The sequence below is a fragment of the Miscanthus floridulus genome, chromosome 1, assembly GCF_019320115.1.
Source record: "Miscanthus floridulus cultivar M001 chromosome 1, ASM1932011v1, whole genome shotgun sequence".
In the NCBI taxonomy this organism is placed as follows: domain Eukaryota; kingdom Viridiplantae; phylum Streptophyta; class Magnoliopsida; order Poales; family Poaceae; genus Miscanthus; species Miscanthus floridulus.
In genome coordinates, this window is record NC_089580.1 from 181741975 (window position 1) to 181762221 (window position 20247).

Below are 20247 nucleotides of genomic sequence, written 5' to 3' on the forward strand. Positions count from 1 at the left end.
TTTTTTACATGTAAGGATAAAAGCCACTAAGGACGGTCCTAATGCTATAAACCGCACATAGTTTCTATGTCTATTAATTTATGTAGACATTATATATAGAAACTATGTTTGCAATGGATAATTTTTATAGAATAACGTTTTGTCCAATTACATGTCTCCTTACTCCCTTATCTATCTATGTCTTTATATCTTGGTTCCCGTGGAGATATGATTTTTTGTTAAGAAACCATTTCCTTCTCTTTCCTTATTAAATCGCTTGCCACATTAGCAAAATGTTTAGATGACAGGGTAATAATACACATAGAAACTATGGTAAATTATGTATTACGAGTGCTCTAAGCATAGCTTCGCTAGCATTTTTATGTGAAAACCATTTCTTTAGAAATCCTACTAAATTGGGCCTTATTCAGGGTACGGAAGTTCGGAGGTAGCAAAACAGACCTGGGACCAAGGCCTAACTTGGTCCAACGCACACAGCACGTGTGGGCTAGGTAACCCTTCGCGTGCGACGTCGGCCTGCTAGCCGCAAGCCCTCGAGCTCCCTGTACCCATCTCCAGTCCATCTCTCCGCGCCTCCTCCAAGGCTCCAATCCTCTCTTTTCCATCCACGCCGCTACGCCCCCCGATCCAACCCTAACCCCCTCCGCCTCCTCGCCGGCGCGTCTACCCCGCCTCCACTCCCCGGCTAGTGCCTCTCATCGGCGGCTCTCCGGTGCGTGCCCCTCGCCCTTCTTCTCATCTTTACACGCCTTCTACCACTTCTTGCGCGTTAATTTAACCATCCGCTCTCTGTCTCTTCGCCTTAGGGCTTCACGCTGGTCCGGGGTGCGGCTCCTGCGATTCGCGCGCAATGGAGCAAGATCACAGCGCAGCGGTCGGCAGCGCGGACTCTGGTGCCGCGGCTTTTGATTTTGCGACTGGCAATCCACCTAGCTCGGCTGTGACCGGCGGAAGCGCCGTGGCCCCCGACAGTGGTGCTCAGGCAGCTGATGCCTCTGCCTACCAGGCCGAGCACACGGCGTTGAATGGGACGGCTGGCGATATGGCTAATTACCAAACAGGAGCTGCAGAGAACGGCGAAGCCGTCACCAACGAGATGGGCGAGCCGGTTCCTGAGCCATACTACGAGGAAGGTAAATATTGCACTTGCAGGCTCGCCTAATCTGGCATCCTACCTTCTGTTTGCTCGTAACGTGCCGCTTTCTTATGCAGCTGTGCTTTCAGCAGAAGAGGCTAGATTATGGAGTGTTGTTACTGCGAATTCCTTAGATTTTAATGCCTGGACCGCGCTTATTGATGAAACGGAGAAAGATGCTGAGGTAATGTTTGGTTAGCTGCTTACCGATACAACCATTGTTGTAACATTCTTTGTGTGTAAATGAGCCGATTTCGGCAGCAGCTTATAACTATAAGCTATTTGTCAATCTGCAATTATTTGCCCATGGCTTTGATTTGGGGCATATTGTAATGATGCATTTATTCTGTTGTACGATCAGTTGCTTCCTTGTTTTTCTCTCGGTCTCTATCCTGCTAGCAGACTATGGATCCTTGTGTTGCCTATTGTCAAATTGAAGTTTTTATGCATCTAATGCTTTAGTTTCCCCTGCTGTAGTCTTGAGTGACCTTCGCTATTTTGTGTTTCGAATAAAGTATACTTAATTCGAATTCAATCTGATTAACCAGTCATAAAAATCAGACCTATTTGATTTGATGACAATCTTTGTGCTAAGTCCTAATGCATGCTTTTGTATTTTCTCGTCCAGAACAATATTTTGAAGATACGGAAAGTGTATGATTCGTTTCTTGCGGAATTCCCTCTGTGCTTTGGGTATTGGAAGAAATATGCTGATCATGAAGCGAGACTTGATGGCGTTAGTAAAGTTATAGAGGTGTATGAACGAGCAGTTCTTGCAGTTACTTATTCAGTGGACATTTGGTATAACTATTGTCAGTTCGCAATTTCAACATATGATGACCCAGATATCATCCGAAGGTAGCTATCCATACACAATATGCCTGTTCCAATGAAGCTTCTGTACCTAGGGTTTCTGTCTTCTGATTACTTGAAATGACTGGGCATTTGAATTCTATATTATCATACATAAATTCTTGACTAAGTTCTTAAGAATTGTCATAGCTCACTTCTGCACTTTGTGTGGGAGCATAGTCTATCTGAAAATGGATATGTAAAATTTTTTCTATGTTATTAGAGTGATTGTATGCCTCTGAATTTCAACAGGCCAATGGTTAATACCATACCTACCTTTAGGGGCTAAGCATAATGTATTTATTTGGCCTTTTGTGAACTCAGTCTTGATGTAGTCATTTCTTTTGAGCCTATGTCAGTTCATACTTCATACATTAGCTTTTATATGACATATTAACATGCTTATTTGATCAAAGATGCTTTAAACTCTACATATATGTGGCCATATAAGTAAAGTAGAAATATGCCTATCATGAATAATGTCGTCCTCCTTGGATGTAAATAGCTACTGCCTTTGCATCTGCCAGGCATCATCCATTGCATGTTCTGTTATTTTGTCTCTTGTTTTGTTGTGAATCAGTAACTCTGCTCAACCTTTGGAGTAACTTTCTCTGCCTCGTGGTTTCTTACAGACTGTTTGAACGTGGCTTGGCATACGTTGGAACAGATTATCGTTCCAATATTTTGTGGGATGAGTATATTAAGTATGAAGAGTCACTGGAGGCTTGGAGTCATCTAGCTGTTATATATACAAGAGTATTGGAGCATCCCATCCAGCAGCTTGATCGGTATTTTAACTGGTAAGTTTTTTCACATATTTCTGTGTGTTTATATTCAAATTTTCGAACTTTAGCTTTCTTTTGTGTGTTAATATGAATGTTATCTATCTTTTGTTATCTGCGCTAATTGATAGCTTTGTTGTCTGATGAGTTGATTAATAAACATATCATTGACGACAGTTATGTCTGCCATGTGTGAACTGAAGTAATGCATGTGCATCACTATACCATTTTGGCTTTTGTGGTACTAATCATTATTTTTACGCAGCCTCAAGGAATTGGCTTCGAAGCACAGTTTTTCAGAAATACTTACTGCAGAAGAAGCCTCGGTGTATGTTGTCACGTCTGAGACCAGTGCTCAAGCGCCTGATGGTGAGGCACATCCCGATGATGTCGATAAGCCTGGTCAACCAGAAATTTCATCTTCAACAGACGCAGAGAACCTTGCAAAGTATGTCTCCATGAGGGAAGAGATGTACAAGAAGGCTAAAGAGTATGAATCTAAGATTATTGGTTTTGAGCTAGCTATTAGAAGGCCATATTTTCACGTCAAGCCTCTTGACAATCCAGAGCTTGAAAATTGGCATAACTACCTTGACTTTATCGAGAAGGAAGAAGACATTAATAAGGTATGCTTTTACAATTCTAGAAACCCTTTGTCCTTTTTATTTAGTAGATTTTATGGAACGCTTGGAATCTTATAACTTACAATCCAGTCTTATTGGCTCCACTATATCCTTTAACGGCTAGTATTTGGACGAAGCTTCCTTTGTAATGGGATATTGAACTGAGGATAGAGCGTGGACATAATGTTTGGTTTCGATGAGGCTAAGTACTCCAAACTTTCATTTGGCAGTGGTCGTTCTGGGTTCATGATATATGGTACAAAATACCAGTTTTGAATTTTTAATCTCATATATGCAGGTATTTGCTTAATGCTCACCTTCTTAACCATCTATCTATCGAGCAGGATGGTCCCTCCTTTCTTATGGAGGGGCCTCCGTAATCAGCTAATGGAGTAATCTGTGTGAACTTCTCTTTTTTTTTTGTCAATACCATATCCTTACTATCATTATTTACCCCCTTTACTTCCTCTCATACACAAGACTTCTGATGTTATGCTAAACTGTTTTCAGGTTATCAAATTGTATGAAAGGTGTGTAATTGCATGTGCTAATTATTCAGAATTCTGGATCCGCTATGTGCAATGTATGGAGGATAAAGGGAGTCTAGATCTAGCAAACAATGCCCTGGCTCGTGCTACTCATGTGTTTGTGAAGGTATTATTTCATAACTAGTATGACAATGTGCTTCTCCCACTAAAAGTGTAGGGTGTATTAGGATTCAGAAAAGCAACACTGTAAATTTCGGTCATCAATTAGTAAAAACATATGTATGTTTAGTGCACACAATAGATTTAGTTCACATGTCTTTTAGTAATAAATTATTTTTTTAGTAATCGATTATGTAAGAGAAATTAATGATCAAAGAATACCTTGAAGGACTTCCTCAAATCCTGTTACACCTTGGGAAAAGAAATTTAGGGAATACATGATGACACTTTATGTTTTTACCTTGTACTTGTAGCATTCCATTTCCTCTTATCTTGCATGTTCCATATACTCCTGTATGCATATGTACTATCAGCTAGGTTTCAATGCGGATCTAACCAAAATTCTGTCTCTCATATTCATGGTTGTATTTTTCGCTGTGGCATGTCATCTTAGATGAGTGTTTCTTCTATTCCAGATTCCATATTGCCATTAAGGAACGCCAGCAAAAAGAACAAAATGGAAACGCAATACATTAAATTTACGTAGTTTGTAGGATTTCTAATGTATATATACTCTATGGAATTTTTCTGTTGGTGTTCTGATTTGGGATTGGATTTCCAAAACTTTAGATTGGACACTGATACTTTGAAAAGCATTAAAACTTGAAACTGTACTGTCATGGTCAATTTTGGTTTATGAGATCTGAAATAAAGCTTCCTGAAATTCCATGAGCTAAATGAGAATATATTGCTAATATCTACACACCGGTTTCACAGAAGCAGCCGGAGATCCATCTGTTTAGTGCGAGGTTTAAGGAGCTTAATGGGGATATTTCTGGAGCACGTGCAGAATATCAGCATCTTTACTCAGATTTATGTCCTGGCTTTCTAGAGGCCATTGTGAAGCATTCTAATATGGAACACCGCCTGGTATGACTTTGTACTAACAACTATCATGTTTCTTTTTCATTTTTAATGTGCAAGAGTTTGTTTAAGCTGTCTATGTTTGTAGGGAGAGAAAGAATTATCCTGCACAGTTTATGAAAAGGCCATCGCTGCTGAGAAGGGAAAGGAACAGAGCCAGCTCTTGCCAACGTTGCTTATTCAGTACTCCCGTTTCTTATTTTTGGTAATTTTTTTATCACAATATATCTTATTAGTATTATTAATATTATTAATGAAAACCCCATCATTCACATGCTTGTCTAAATTATTATACAAAAATACGCCTTTCTGTAAGTTTTTCAGACGATCAAAACTTATGATAAGATGATTTTATCTACTGTACATCTTACGATAGCTTTCTGAAGCACTCCAGTTTTGTTTGAATCTAGCCATCTAGGAGATGTCCTTTATTTTTTCTTTTTTTTGTTTGACCAATAGTTGATTGAGTTAAACAACACCCATATTAGTGAATTTAATGTGTTCTTTGAAATGTGTAGGCCGTCCGAGACTTGGAGAAGGCAAGGGAGATATTAAATGTGCTGCATGAGCAGTTAAATGTAACAAAGCCAGTGCTTGAGGTTAAAACTTTTACGACATATACAAAATTATTTCAATTTCTTTTCTTTGTTGCCCTTAATTTAACTAATGTTACATTTATTTTACAGGCTGTCATCCATCTAGAGTCGATTTTTCCATGCGAAAAGCGTATTGAATTTTTAGGCTCACTTGTGGAGAAGTTTGTTACACCTGAATCATCTCAGGGAGAGGTGGCAAGTCTAGTTGACAAAGAAGAAATATCTTCCATATTTTTAGAGGTAAAATATGGGTTGGTTTTGGGAACATAAAGTAGATTGTAATACCATTTGATGATTTGATTGCTATTAAGGATAAATGTTAATTGTAATCATTTGGGAACTTGAAGTATTAACTATTAAGTGATCATTTTGGAACATGAAATATGCATCTGCCTTTAATCTTGGACCATCATATATACTAAATCCGTCCCAAATTATAAGACGTTTTGGCTTTTCTAGATACATTGCTTTTATCATGTATCTAGACATAGTGTTTATCTATGTGCATAGCAAATACAACGTATCTAGAAAAGTCAAAATGTCTTATAATTTGGAATGGAGGGAGTAACTGTTAAGTATGATTTAATTGCTGGGCTTTGGGAACATGAAGGAGATTGTAATACTGTTAGGAAATTTCAATTTCGAACCAAGTTCTGCATTTTTTATTTTGTTTAGGTAATGCAATAGAAGTTGTATATAGATGTGGAACTCTCCTTAAAGTCAAATACAATTAATCCCGATGATCTCTGTATGCACAGTTATTAAATATAGTAATCTTCTAATGTTAGTTCTATGTAAGATAGACTTCTGTTTGGGGTTTCTGACCTAAAGTCAAAGTTTTTGCTATTTTATTTTTGGCCTCACCAGCTTGATAGATTATTGATTCATTTCTGATTTGTCTGTAGTTTTTGGATCTCTTTGGGGATGCAAAGTCAATCAAGAAGGCTTTAACTCGGCATACAACTCTTTTTTCATGTAAGAGAAGCATTCTGCCATCAAAGAAACGGAAAGGAGATGATGCTGTTGTGTCAGACAGGGACAAATTTGCTAAAACTGGGGCTACACAGTCAGCCACGGGAACTGATCCAAATGCTTCCAATCCTCCTGTTTGGCCTGCAACTTCTGAAGCATCTGGGCAACAATGGGGAGCTTCTTATGCACAGCAGGTCACATATTCATTTAAATCTGCATGTTTTAGTTCTATGATTTTCTTTGCTGCACTGATCAAGATAAGATACATTTTGGAAAAGAAAAGTGACATTGCTGATTGTATTTCTAATTCCTCCCCAACAGTGGACAGAAGTTTGGTGGTTATTTTTCTCAATGCCTCTTGTCATTCTTCGTGAACTTGTAGCTATCGCGCACGTTCACTAAGCTATTGCAATGTTGAAACATGTTGATTCTGGAACCCTTTTTGCGAGTTGTTTTTTTATTCCTATGATTCTTTCAAAACTTAGGATTGAATCATTATATCCACAGAGCTTTTGATTTTTAGAAATAGTCACTCTTATTATTTGTTTGGCTATAAATTTGTGCTATAGTGCTTTGACTGTATATTTTTGTGTATGACTTCAACTTTTTGCATTGTAGGCTACGTATCCTGCATATGGAACTTATGACTACAGCCATCAAATGCCTCAGCCTGCTCCTCAAGCAGCTGCCTATGGTGCTTATCCTCCATCATACTCTGCTCAGGTATTGTGTTTGTTTTCTGCCTAAATTTACAGAATGCTTCTCAATTATAGCACATTAAGGTATCTTCCTAAATTTTGTTGCAAATGAATGCTGTCATGCACTCTTCCCCCCATCCAGATTATCCACTTGTATTCAGTTTTGAAATTAGGAAAATAACATTAGGGTATCAATTTGAGTTTAAAAGGGTTGGGTCACGACAGAGTTAAGCTACCAACATTTGTGTTTTGGGTTGTAACTGTTTGGTCTTTAGTTCTCTGTTTCAAGAATTTCCTTAAGTTCATAGCTTGCTCTATTCTGGTGTGGACTAGTTCTGAAGCAATCTTTACCCAAACATGGCACTGTTAGATAGTTGCATGTGATCTGTTTAACTAAGCAGGTGATAACATTAAGTCTATTGACAACAACTGTTTTTTCTAGCACGACTCCTATTGTTCAGGTGACTGAACGAGAATCCACTCAGTTGACTGTGTGAACATGTGTTTGGTATAGGGTTAGAGGGGCAGTGGGCTTGCCAAGGTTCTTTGACCTCCGTTGATCAAGCTTGTGCACAGGGAGCAGTTCCGGCAGGGGTGTGCACTAGGACGACACCGGAATTGGGATAGGTGATGGATTTCAGGGTGGGGGAGAAAAAAATGGAACCGCTGGAGGGCGCCAGGAGAGCCGCTGTAGATATGGATATTGGGTGGGGGTGGGCCGAGCAGCTGAAAACAACGCATGAGGGAAACACCGTCACAAATGGATGGGCCATTGGTTTAGTGGTTTGGCATCAGATGTTTGATATATGATGACTGGAAACTAGTTTTCAGTCAGCATGGTATTAGCGTTGCCTATTTAACCACATCATATTTTTTTTTATACTAGTATACAGTCGGTGTAACCACTGGCAGATATGAACCAACTGTGTTGCATGCGCATTGGTCTTGTTGAGTATCATGCTCGCTAATAGCATTTAGTGGTCAGGTTTTACTGGAGCTACTTGATATACCTAATTGTCCAGTAATCTTTTTTCTATCTTGGTCACCATAGAAGGGCGGGCCTGGTGCAAGCGGTAGAGTCTTACCGCCTGTGACTGGAAGGTCCCGGGTTCGAGTCGCGGTCTCCTCGCATTGCACAGGCGAGAGTAAGGCTTGCCACTGACACCCTTCCCCAGACCTAGCACAGAGCGGGAGCTCTTTGCACTGGGTACGCCCTTTGGTCACCATAGTAGCTTTGAAATTGTTGAAGGATTCTGTCTGATGCAAACTGTTGTGCATACTGTAGACCTATACACAACAAAGCTACGCACAACCTACAGCAATTCCAGCAGCTCCAGTGCCAGCAGTGGTACCAGCAGCTACACCGGCATCAGCTTACCCTCAGCAGCCTGCGGCAGCTCCTCAACCTTATTATGGCACAACCTACTACTGATCAGTAATCTTGGATGGCAATCCGGCGAGCCTGTTAATCTGCCTTTTGGCATGTGTGGTTCTGCAGTCTAATCAGCAGGCTTGTCAATACGAGAGGTCAAAGGCATCGCAAGACCCTCTGTACTGCCATTGTTTAGCTCCCCTTTAGACGGATGCTATCGACGAGATGATCACTTGAGAACAAATTTGAGATTTGTGTAGTCAGCATTTTTGTTGCTAGCATCTGTCGCTAGGAATTGCCATTGTTTTCTTGCAATAGCGTAATTTTTAATGTAGACGGGATAGCAGTGTTAACCATGCATATGAACATATAATCGATATTATTCACTGTTCATGCCCGCTTTCGGAGTGCGAAATTTTGTTTCCACCACTGGTGATAGCGGAATTCCTGTCAAGCATGCTTACTGGTGAAGCCCTCCGAACAAATTGTCAGCTAATGTCTCGAGATCTCCAACTACACAGTTTACTGATTTATACTCTCTCAAAAGAACTCCAAGAGTCACTCTAAGTCAAATGTCTCAAAAGAACTCCAAAGAGTCACTCTAAGTCAAACTATCTTGAGTTTCACTAATTTGGAAGGGAGATTTAGTAACTTTTTTTTTTTGAAACTGAGGTTTAGTAACTTTATATTGAAGAGTTATAATATAAGTATATAACACCAAATAAGTATATTCTGAAAATGTGACTTTGACTAATTTGGAAGGGAGATTCAGTAGCTTTATAAGGAAGAGTAACAATATATATAACACCAAATAAGCATATTCTGAAAATGTATTTTATGGCGTACCTATTGATACTAGTATGATGTCATAAATATTGGTGCATTTTTTAAATAGATTTTATCAAATTTAAAATAATTTGACTTAGGATGAGTCTAGAAATTGATTTATTATAGCACAGATAGTGTACTGTCATAATTCATAAACTGGCCGCTATGCCTGTATGGCAGTGCATACGCACTCTCGTGCCCCGCGGGTTTGCTACACGTAGGAGTCTTAGCGATCGCGATACGAGAATATTCAGGCAAGCGTTCGGCGTTTGACGCAGCGATGTGAGGATATTCAGGCAGGTGCCCGGACTTCGACGCAGCCACCACGGTGGACACGAGACCGAATATGTGCCCAACGCAGGCGGATAAGCCGCGCTCGGTCGAACGCACCGAAACATGCGATGCGACAGCGCCACAAGCCCACAAGCCGAAATCGCGTCGTCGTTTGCATCGCCGCCGCGGTCTCCACGCCCAAAGCGCGCCGTCGCCTCGTGGCCTTGTGGACAGTTTCCTTGGATTGCAACGGGCAGCGGCCGCATGCGTGGCGTGCGCCATCTCGTCTCGTTTGCCACGGCGCCTCGTCTTTGCCGGCTCCGCGTGTCCCTGCGGATTTGCCTATATATCTACCCCTCTAGCCCCCGATATCCTCGTCGCACGGTCGGCGGCCCATCGTCTAGCACGCACACTTGGGCTGTCTCTCTGTCCAGTCCAGGATCTATCGATGCACCTGTGCTGTGAATGACCTGCTCAGCTCAGCTCTTGCACTAGGCACGTAAGCTTTCCTGTCGATATCTTGGGAGAAACGGAGCCCTGCAAAAAATTTCTTCATTCAGTCACCCATCTCGCGCGTTAGATCTCTGAGTTGTCACTGTGTAAACATAGATATCGACAGGAAACCGCACGATAACCGATGGCCGAGATCGACACTACGCCAGTAGAATCCGTGAAGGCAGCAGTGGATCTCTTCGACCGGGGAAGCGAACAGAGCAGGCTTAGTCCACACGGGAATGTGCGTCACTAGCTGTAATTGCACTCGCTATTTCCATTTCGCTTCGTTCTAACGCTGACATAAATCAATCACACACATGCTTGTTGGTACTAAAACGCCTATGCAGGAGGAAGATCAGATTGCCATCTTAACCAAGGAGCTCGCGACCTGCAAGCTGCAGCTGGAATTGAGAGAGAACCAGCACAAGCAAGCCACGATGCAGGTCGAGGCTCTCCAGAAGGCCGTGCAGGGGCTCTCGGAGCAGTACAAGAAAGACTGCATGGACGCGCACCTCCGCATCGCCCAGCTGGAGGCAGAGAACATCAGCATCATGAGCCGGCAGTCGGAGACGGACGGCGAGTGCGAGGCCCTGAGGGGCGAGCTGGCCGCCGTGAGGGCCGACCTCGACGCCGCCAGGGAGTCGGTCGCCTTCGTGCTGCGAGAGGTGGAGGCCATGGAGACGAGGGCCATCCTGGAGAGGGAGGGCACCAAGGACGCCCTGGCGCGGATACTGCAGCTCAACGAGACGGTCCTGTCGTCCGCCGTCGCGGCGATCAGGGCGGAGGAGGAGAGGTCCGTCTTCTTTCAGGAGTCCACGCTCCAGTTGCTTGACTCTGACAGGAATCTGGAGGTGATCAGGAGGCAGATTGAGATGATGGAGCGCATGGAGATGGAGCTGCTGGCGAAGACGGTGGAAGTCGAGTACCTGCGGGCGGAGCTGAAGCAGGCCAAGGAGATTTACGTGTCGCCACCACGAGATTCTGATGCAACGACGGTGCTCAGTGCTGCCGGTTGCAGCAACTTGGATGGTCATGATCAGGTTCAGGGACGTGAACAAACAGCAGTGGAAGATACTGAAGCGGAGCTGGAATTCACGTTTCAGCACTCACCAGGATTATCCTTTGTCTCTGATGAGATCTTCAGACAGGATTCTCATGCCGTTCCATCTGGTGGCAGCCAGATGGAATTTGGTATATCCGAGGATTTAGCTGAGAATCAGAATAAACAAGGAGCAGCAGTGATGGTTGGGGACACGACAGTGGCTGAAGGGAACTCCGATGCTCAAGAAACAAGATGCCTTGTTGCTAAAATCTCTGGAGAAGATAACTATGCCAATCAACCACGTGTCAAATTCAAATGTACCGAAGCTGACAGCAATCAGGAACCAGCTGAGCCGGATGGCGCACTTCCAGACTTTACGACGTGCCAAGCGAATGATGTCATTGTGCAAGATCACGTGGATACGAAGGCTGACGCCAGCTTTGTCCTCGAGAGTTCCAGGGACGATTTCCAGAGCGTGCACTCTGATGCCAAGGACGTCATCAGCATCGCCGAGGCTGACGACGTCGCGAGCGCAGCGAACCAAGAACCACGAGCAGAGCCGGCCGCAGCTCCGACCTCCACGCCGCGAGAAGGCAGCTCAGATACCTGCGCCTTCGCCACGGAGATCGTCTCCAAAGACGAGGACGAGTTCTACACGAAGGAGCTGGAGCCCGAGCCTGGGCAGGGGACCAGGCAGCTGGACGGGTACGTGCTCGTGTCGACGGGCGGCGACGCCGGCGCTGGCGCCGACGTCGCGGTCAAGGACAAGCAGCTGGACGAGGCGCGCACGGAGATCAGCGACCTGCGGTTCAGCCTGGAGGAGGCCGTACGGCGGGCGGAGCTGGCCGAGGAGGCCAAGGCGGCGCTGGAGCGGGAGCTGCGGGAGGAGATCAGGAGGAAGCACACCCCGTCGCGTCGGCGCGCGACGTCGGACTCGGAGGACGGCTGGCGCCCGGCGGCGGCGCGCGAGGGGGCTCGTCCGACTACGCCCGCGCGGCCGCGGCCGACGTCGTCTAGTACGTCAGGGACGCCGTCCAGGGCACTGAGGAGTGCCCGGCCGGGAGGAGAGGACATGCCGCCGCCGCGCTGCTTGACGCTGGGAAAGGTGCTGAACATGAAGTACAAGTGAATGTTCCGTTTCAGTGTTGCCGCTGCAGAAAGCCTGGACTCGTATCGAAGGATTGAGGCCTGCATTAGTTTGAGGTTACGAATCAGTATTCGGTACTATAATATTTTTGTTTGTATTTGATAATTATTGTCTAATCATGGTCTAACTAGACTCAAAAGATTTGTCTCGTAATTTACAATCAAACTATGTAATTAGTTATTTTTTTATCTACATTTAATACTTCATGCATGTGTCCAAAGATTTGATATGATATAGAGAGAGTGAAAAAACTTAAGATCTAAACTGATATCTTTGCTCAATATTAGAATTAAAAAGCCTATCGCCTTTCCAACAAGTGTAAGTGCTATATCTTCAAATGCTACGTACAAAGTAGTACTGTATTTTTTTTTTAAAGGGAGCTACTTTATTTCTCAAATTATAAGGAGCGGGGCCTGTCTGGAACTAAATAATTGGCTATTAATCGAAGTGAGGTGAATGTATTACAGGATATTCAATCATTAATAGAGCGATCCAATTAATTAATTCACACTAATCTCACGCTGAGACAGTGTCCAATTTGCCATCATGGGCCGTTGGTGATGTTGCGTTAACTATATTTAAACCCTCATGGCTTCTTAAGGGGTTTTGGCTCTGCCTTCTCTATCGTTTCAGATGGAGCCCTACTTAATATTAGCTCCTAAAACAGTTTCGCCCTACTTAATAATACCTCTAAAACAGTTCCACGAGAGCGAGGGAAATCCGTTTTTTTATGCTAGAAGGATGAAACCACCTAAGTCTGTCTTCTTTGGCTTTTTTCTTAGGTGAAGCCGCTTGTAAAGAAGCTTTGATCGTGCAATGCCCAGCATGCGGGATTTTTTTTATTGTTGCAGTTTTATTGTTTTTTCTCTTTATTTTTTGTAATAATTAAGTGTGTTCAGTTTGTCTTTTCTATACAAGGCATTGGTTCACTTTCTATGCAACGCCCTATGTGTCGCTTCTGGTATTTTATTATGAGGGAAGCTATTTCCAGTTCGCGTGTCCTTAAATCCGGCTTAATCTGTTTTTTTTATCTGGAATAGTGTTTTTCTCTCACAAATTTCTCCAGATTTATCCAGATTCCTCTAAAATTCTTCCAAGCGAACGGAGCCATTAAAGGACTAGGACATCGTAGCAACGAGAAAACATATTCTTAACTTTAATTTGGGTCATTGGGCACAAAGAGAAAATGACCAGATGCCTCCCTCCGTGTGGTGGCGCGAGGGGAAAAAAAGGAGAGGCTGCGTAGCATAGCACAAGGGGCACACCTGAACGTTCAACCTGGTGTTGCTGGTGACCAAGAGTTTGATGGCAGGCACATGCTTGACAAGCGTGGGTGACGATCGGTATGGTGTAGGTGCAAATTTTCCCTTAGGGACATATGCCTCCATGTATATTACGGTTGGATGTATATGGAGCATTTGCCCCTAGGAAAAAAAAACATTACCACGAAGACACATGTGGTTGTCCTGCGTTGGAAGTGCATCCAGGAGTTCAAAGCCAGACACCAGACAACGCCGGCAGGGCGTAGGTACGTGCCAGGAGAGGGTCCCTATACCAACCTCACAAACCAGTAGTTCATCCGGTTGGCATTGACACGGGTGCCAACACCGGTGTATGTGTCTGACAGACACCAGGCCCATGTCATTAGCACCAACAAGGTAGCCGTACCGAGTAGCGTAGACGGGAGATAGGAAGGCGTGATGACCCTGGTCAAACAACAGGGCACATGTACAGGAGGATTTTTTTAACATTTTTTGTAAACTAATTTTAAATCTACCACTATTTTTTTCTTTCTAAAACTAACATTTTTGACCACACCTATTTCCCTAACGCGGCGAAACACCTGTGCCGCGCCATGCATGGTGGCGCAGCGAGGGGGATGACGTGGCGCTGACCGGGGCGCTGACCGGTGACGTGGCAGGTTCTGTCGCGCCATCGATCTTGACGCGGCAGTGCCGCGCCATCCCTCACGGCGCGGCAGTCCCAGGTAAATATCGTTCGCGAGCCGCCCTCCCTCTGTCTACCTGCCCGCCGCCGCGCCTGCCCGTCGGCCGCGGCCGCACGCCCGCTCGCCCGCCGGCAGCGTCCGCCCGCCCCGCTGGCCGCCGCCACGTACGCCGACGCGCCACGCCGACTGCGCCATGAACGCCGGCGCGCCACGGCGACGACGACGCCCAGAACCATACCGCGACTCTACATCCGACGACAGTGTGCCTGCATCCAGCAGGCGAAGGTCATCGTGGCCTTAGGTGCATCTTCAAGCGAGTAAGATTGATTAAAGTCCTAATTTTATTTTAGGCGTTCATGTAATTAGGTTAATTAAGATCTTGTCTACGTATAAGTTCTAACAATTGGTATCCGAGAAGCCGCTTAGTCCTAATTCTTGAACCCTAAGACCTAATTAGTGTTTGGTTAAGATCTAAATAGCCTCGGATTTGTCCGATTCAAAGTTCTTTAAGCCAAATCAGAATATAGGGTTTCGCTTAAGCACCGGGAAGGAGGGGAGTCGAATCAACTTCAACACTAAGCCCCAGCTTTTGCCCAAATCCGAACCCTAGGAATGCAAATTACCCAAATCCGGTAACAATCCCCAACCCTAAGATCAGTAAAACGCTTTTCACTTACCTTAAGAACTAAGATGGCATTGTCAAGCTCCTTCACGAGTTCGTCGATGGCCACAAAAGGGAGCCACACTGCCGCCCTGCTATGTGCGCGCGTGGTCTCCGCCCCAAAGCGAGCAGATCACCGCTGGGGCATCAAGAAGCCATGCCGCCGCCGCCCTATTCTTTGGCGCATGCTGCGCCCACACGCGCCCGCCACGCCCGCACGCACTGGCCACGCCATGAACGTCGGCGAGCCATGGCCACCGGCCGCCCGCTGTGCCCGCACGCTGGCGTGCCACCCCCTCCGGCCGCCCACCGCGCCCTCCGACCACGCACGACGGCTGCCCGCCGCGCCACGGATGCCTGCAGTCATAGAAGACGAGGGCAGCAGGTCCATATATAGAAGTTGTTTATTTTTCTAGTGAAGTTGTTTACTATGTCTGTTAATGTTACTTTGAATATATACATGTGCTTTCATATTATGTTCCTATTGCATAACATGTAGTTCAAATTTTGCAATGCTACGTAATGTTAATTTGAATATTGTTAATTTGAATACTCTAACCCTTTGTTTATCAATTTGTAACAGGATGGCCCCTCTCACGTAGCACCAGTTGTACCCCCTTCTTGAGGTAGAGTACGACGGCCTGCACCGAGCACACTTCTTGACTGACATCGACGCAGAGGTGCCCTTGCCTCCTTTGAGGCCCCTGCACGCACACTAGGGCGCATCAGTGGGACGAGCGTTACGTGCCGTACATACGGTGAGTCGGCTTCCTCGAGCTTGTCCGTATTGTCAACTACGATCTTCCACCCCTTGACCCAGCACTACTTGTTGTAGCTGTAGACAGGTGCGAGTGCCTTCATTGTATGTAAATATTCTTATAACAAATTTGAGGTAACTAACAGTCGTTCTATTCTTATAACAGGTGGAGGCCTGAGACCCACACGTTCCACCTACCTTGCGGCGAGATGACCTTGACCATGCAGGACATGAAGGCTATCTTTGGCCTTCGGTTGGGGGGACTTCCAGTGATAGGTATAGTTGATAACGATCATTGGAGGGAGCTGGTGGCTCAGTTCACTGGCTTTCTTCCACCAGGACGACGAGGTTTCCAAGAAAAATAAGTGAGCAATTCAAGCATATTTAATACTTGCATTGCTTTCCTGCAACCATCGGGTCTCATTTTCTTTGGTGAATTTCAGGAAAAGTTCTGGTGTTTTGTTGTCGTGGATCACAGAGCGCTTTGATTACTTGGACCCATAGGCTGATGAGGCTCAGATCGATAGGTTCGCTAGAGTGTGGCTCTAGCACTTCCTTGGTGCTTTCCTATTCCTAGACACCTTGGGCAACACCATCAACTGGATCTTTCTTGACACACTACGTCAGCCAGTGGGATAACATAGCGGCATACAGCTGGGGCAACGCAGTCCTAACATGGATGTATCGATAGCTATGCATTGCCTGTCGTCGCTACCTCAGGGTATGCGAATCTTGAGGGTTGCTCCTACCTACTCCAGGTTTGGTATTGGGAATGATGGCCCATTGGGAGGCCCCTTGTTACTGGTTTCCCTGTAAGTACTTCAGTTCACTATATTTTTTGAGGCAGTTACATATGATGAAATTATTAATGGCTAATTCATTATCGTGTTCAATGCAGCATTGGAATGGGCGGGATACACTGCCTACAGCTCTGTATATCTAGACACTAAGCAGAGTTAGTTAGAGGGAATGCGAGGCAGCAAGTATAGGGAGTACACAGGACTATCTCGACATCCTGACACAGCACTAGGTTATGCTCTCTTTACTATCATACATGTGTCTTATTTGATGTACACTATATCACAACCTAACTCAATTATGAAATGTTCAGGTGCATTGGTGTCCTTGGGATGCTCCTGGAGCTCCAGGACTATCTAGACAAGTATCACTACAATGTCCCTCTTATTTTCTTCCATATGGTCGAGATTCACTTGTCCATCAAGGTTTGCAGGCAGTTTGGAAGAATGATAGGCTACCCACCACCGCTTTACTCCACCAACCAAGAATTGTACGGGTGCGTTATCGATTAATAATAAAGCTATAATTTAGAGGTGTATATGGTACAACTAACAATCGTTTTGTTGTAGGTATGACTGCAGGAAGAGGTACAAGACCAAGGATTAGCGCGTGACACACAACGTGTACATCCAGTTGCGGTAGACCAGGGACCGGCAGCCGGTCGGTGCGGGTCCCCCACATGACCAGCACACCTTTGACGAGTACATGCGGTGGCTTCATAGGTCTACGACGACACATATCAAGCCCCCGTACACTAAGGAGGCGATTGACTAGGACGATGGGGAAGATGTGATCAAAGATGTGTACGACGTTGCCACTAGGGACGACACACAACTATAGAGAGCCCCGCTTCAAAGATACATGGTAAGATACTTGAATGGTACAATTTGTTATCCATTTGGTATTAAGTATGTGTACCAAAATTGTCCAACCATGTTTCTGTACCTAGGCGACACAATTGTCAAGCCTATCCAACGAAGCAGCATTTTGGCTTTAGGAGTCTAGAGGGCAGGGGCCAGGCGTTCTCGAGGCTTTTGTGGAGGTAAACATAAACTTGTCCGTTCCGAAAATGTTTCTTTAGTGCATATGCGTTTGGGAAATGCACTAACTTTAACGTCTATTCATGCAGAAGGTGAAGCGGAGCTGCAGGAAGCTAGCTCAGACGTTGAGCTACATGGACACTCCTTGGGTGTAACCCGATTACCCAGCGCGGTCGGGTGCCATGTCTTCTGGCTCTTTGAGGACACCAGCCAACTCTTCTCAGCCGGTGATAGGTGCCGCTTCCGTTGTGCGTACACCACCACATTATAGCGCTAGGAAGGACCCTACAAACGAGGACGATGAGGACGATGATGACGACGATGATGACCCCCTGGGCTTCCACATACAGTACCACCAGTGGGACCCTTGGCAGCAGGACGAGATCGACATGTCTCAGCTAGGTGGTGCCCCGCTTGGTACCCAAGGAGCCTCACAGGTAGTAACAAAGATAGTCTCTTTAAATACATAGGCTCCATGAACTAACGATCATAACGATTATAATAATCGTGCATATCATATACTTGCAGGGTATGAGCCGTACGCACCGGCAACGTGACCACACTGACGTTGGCTTCACTCCCAATGTGTTGCCTACAAATTGGAAGAGATAGAAGCGTCCGAGGGATCCTTACACTCCTAGGATTTAGTTGGTTACGTCGAACAAATATTGTTGTCTGAAACTTACAGACTTAGTTGGTTATGTCGAACTTATGTTGAACAAATAAAAATGTTATGTGGCAACTTGTCAACTTGCGCACGGACTCCATTTATTTGCTTCATAATTGTTTCAATGCGTCGCGACAACACTTGTAGTTGTTTACAAGCACCGACAGCAGCCCTGGTCAGTTGCAATTGAGGCTGACCGGCTTCTATCTGCGTCTAGGTCCTGCCACGCCGTGGGTCTTGGCGTGTCAGTGCTTGTGCCGTGGGCCTTGGCAGCGTCAGTGCCACACCGTGGGCTATGGCGTGGTAGAACCAGCCACGTCACCGGTCAGCGCCTCGGTCGTCGCCACTGTCATCCCCCTCGCCGCTGCCACCATGCATGGCGCTGGCACAAGCATTTCACCAGTGTCAGGGAAATAGGCCATGACCAAAAGTGTTAGTTTTAGAAAAAAATAAAATAGTCTTAGATTTAAAATTAGTTTACAAAAAGTGTTAAAAATAAAAAAAATTCTATAGGAGAAGTCCATTCCAAACACATAACACACGATTAATATTTGCTAATAGTAATAGAGCGATTCTTTATTGGATTCATAGGGTCTTGTTAGGCTTTTGCTACGGTTCGCAGCCATTGAATCACTCCACAAGATTCAAGTTGGGTGTGTTGGCTAGTATGCCTGGAAGGCGTTTGAGTGGATTGCTACCATGGAGGCATTGCTGCAGAATCCAACTATCCCTACACTGCTACTACAGGTGTCTCCTGCCTCCCTTATCTCTCTATCTCCTTTGGAAAGCTACCTCCCTTATCTCTTGTAACTATAGTGTGTATAACTAAAGTGAATGAGAATCCATGTCCAGCTTGCTTGCCTTCGTCCAAGATAAAAACAACTAGAGTGAATGAGAATCCATGTCAAGCTTGCTTGCCTTCGCCCCTGCCTACCTAGCCTCAACGTCATAGACATACTCCCTTCATCCCTAAAAGAATCGATATGGGAATTGTGGTGGCCAAACTTTCTCAACTTTGATTAGGTTTGTAGAAAATACGTGCAATATTTATATCTCCAAATAAGTTTATTATGAAAGTATATTCAATGATCTACCTAATGATATTAATCATGTACCATATCTATTAATATTTTATTAAATATATTTGGTCAAAGTTAAAAATTATTGACTTTTTGGGAAGCGAGAATGACTCTTTTTAGGTACAGAGGGAGTAGAGTTGATTCACGTCGACGAGGGTGCCCCACACCATCTATACTTTTAGCCGACAACCACCACATCATTGCCAACATGGTTGGTTAGATGTGATACTGAACAATGTCGAATGTGCAAGAGACCCAACTCAATCTATGCGAGAGGCCAAACATGATCACTCATGTTAAAGGACCAAGGGTCATGAGGTAAGTGCATTCTCGCATATATATGTGTGTGTTGTGCTACCCAAAACAGTGGACTATGCAAGCGGCCCAACACGATCACTCCTATTAAAGACCAAGAGTCATGAGGTAAGTGCATTCTTGCATACATATATGCAACCAAGTTAAGTTGTTAAGTTTTGTGTCTAGCAACATTGCCGAGTGTTGTGTATAATAACACATATTATCAGACACGCACAATATTATTATAATTTGCAATACAAACTTGAGTCTTCTTTTAAATTGTAGGGTCTTGTCTGGGCTTCGTTGTAGTTGAAAGACTCCACAAATCTAGATTAGGGAGCTTTTGTGTCAGTTAGAACAAAGGACTTTTGATTATGCTGCACATGGTGTTGGTTGCGTACTATTTACAGGTGCATCTAAGGGAGGCACTACGGGCTCTTCCTCCTGCCCCACCCAACCCCCCAACCTGGACCCTCAACACCACACATACCAAAGGCCAAAACTAAAAGGGAGAAATAATTAGATCAAGGAGAGAAGGTGGTGAACACGTTGTACATCAGTATTTGTCCAAGTTCGTTACATGCTGAGTGCAATGGATGAGATATTGAGCAAGT

The 20247-nt window shown here is 44.7% G+C and overlaps 2 protein-coding genes across 4 annotated transcripts; both read left to right on the forward strand.

The window, feature by feature from the left end:
* The first annotated feature begins 556 nt into the window (after window positions 1–556).
* LOC136550362 (pre-mRNA-processing factor 39-1-like) lies at window positions 557–9045 on the forward strand. 2 transcript variants are annotated; one of them, XM_066541912.1, is made up of 14 exons: window positions 557–712; window positions 807–1133; window positions 1213–1319; window positions 1764–1993; window positions 2620–2787; window positions 3035–3395; window positions 3903–4046; window positions 4817–4969; window positions 5052–5168; window positions 5482–5562; window positions 5650–5799; window positions 6465–6725; window positions 7150–7254; window positions 8515–9045. In XM_066541912.1, the coding sequence occupies exons 2-14, from the start codon at window positions 851–853 to the stop codon at window positions 8659–8661; spliced, it is 2307 nt and encodes a 768-aa protein (XP_066398009.1). In that variant the 5' UTR covers window positions 557–712; window positions 807–850; the 3' UTR covers window positions 8662–9045. The 2 variants fall into 2 exon arrangements, with proteins under 2 accessions (XP_066398009.1, XP_066398015.1); XM_066541918.1 differs by having other exon boundaries at window positions 1228–1319.
* Window positions 9046–10320: 1275 nt separating this feature from the next.
* On the forward strand, window positions 10321–12398 carry LOC136504381 (protein WEAK CHLOROPLAST MOVEMENT UNDER BLUE LIGHT-like 1). Of its 2 annotated transcripts, none has more exons than XM_066499304.1 (2): window positions 10321–10438; window positions 10545–12398. In XM_066499304.1, exons 1-2 carry the CDS (start codon window positions 10340–10342, stop codon window positions 12366–12368), a joined length of 1923 nt encoding a protein of 640 aa, XP_066355401.1. In that variant the 5' UTR covers window positions 10321–10339; the 3' UTR covers window positions 12369–12398. The 2 variants fall into 2 exon arrangements, with proteins under 2 accessions (XP_066355401.1, XP_066355406.1); XM_066499309.1 differs by having other exon boundaries at window positions 10368–10452.
* Window positions 12399–20247: the final 7849 nt, after the last annotated feature.

Excerpts from the sequence above, each read along its gene's own strand:
- LOC136550362 (XM_066541912.1), top strand. The coding sequence starts at position 851 with ATGGAGCAAGATCACAGCGCAGCGGTCGGCAGCGCGGACTCTGGTGCC. Across the intron at positions 5,563-5,649 it reads TAACAAAGCCAGTGCTTGAG|GCTGTCATCCATCTAGAGTC; the intron begins GTTAAAACTTTT and ends TTTATTTTACAG. Across the intron at positions 5,800-6,464 it reads TATCTTCCATATTTTTAGAG|TTTTTGGATCTCTTTGGGGA; the intron begins GTAAAATATGGG and ends ATTTGTCTGTAG.
- LOC136504381 (XM_066499304.1), top strand. The coding sequence starts at position 10,340 with ATGGCCGAGATCGACACTACGCCAGTAGAATCCGTGAAGGCAGCAGTG. Across the intron at positions 10,439-10,544 it reads GGCTTAGTCCACACGGGAAT|GAGGAAGATCAGATTGCCAT; the intron begins GTGCGTCACTAG and ends ACGCCTATGCAG.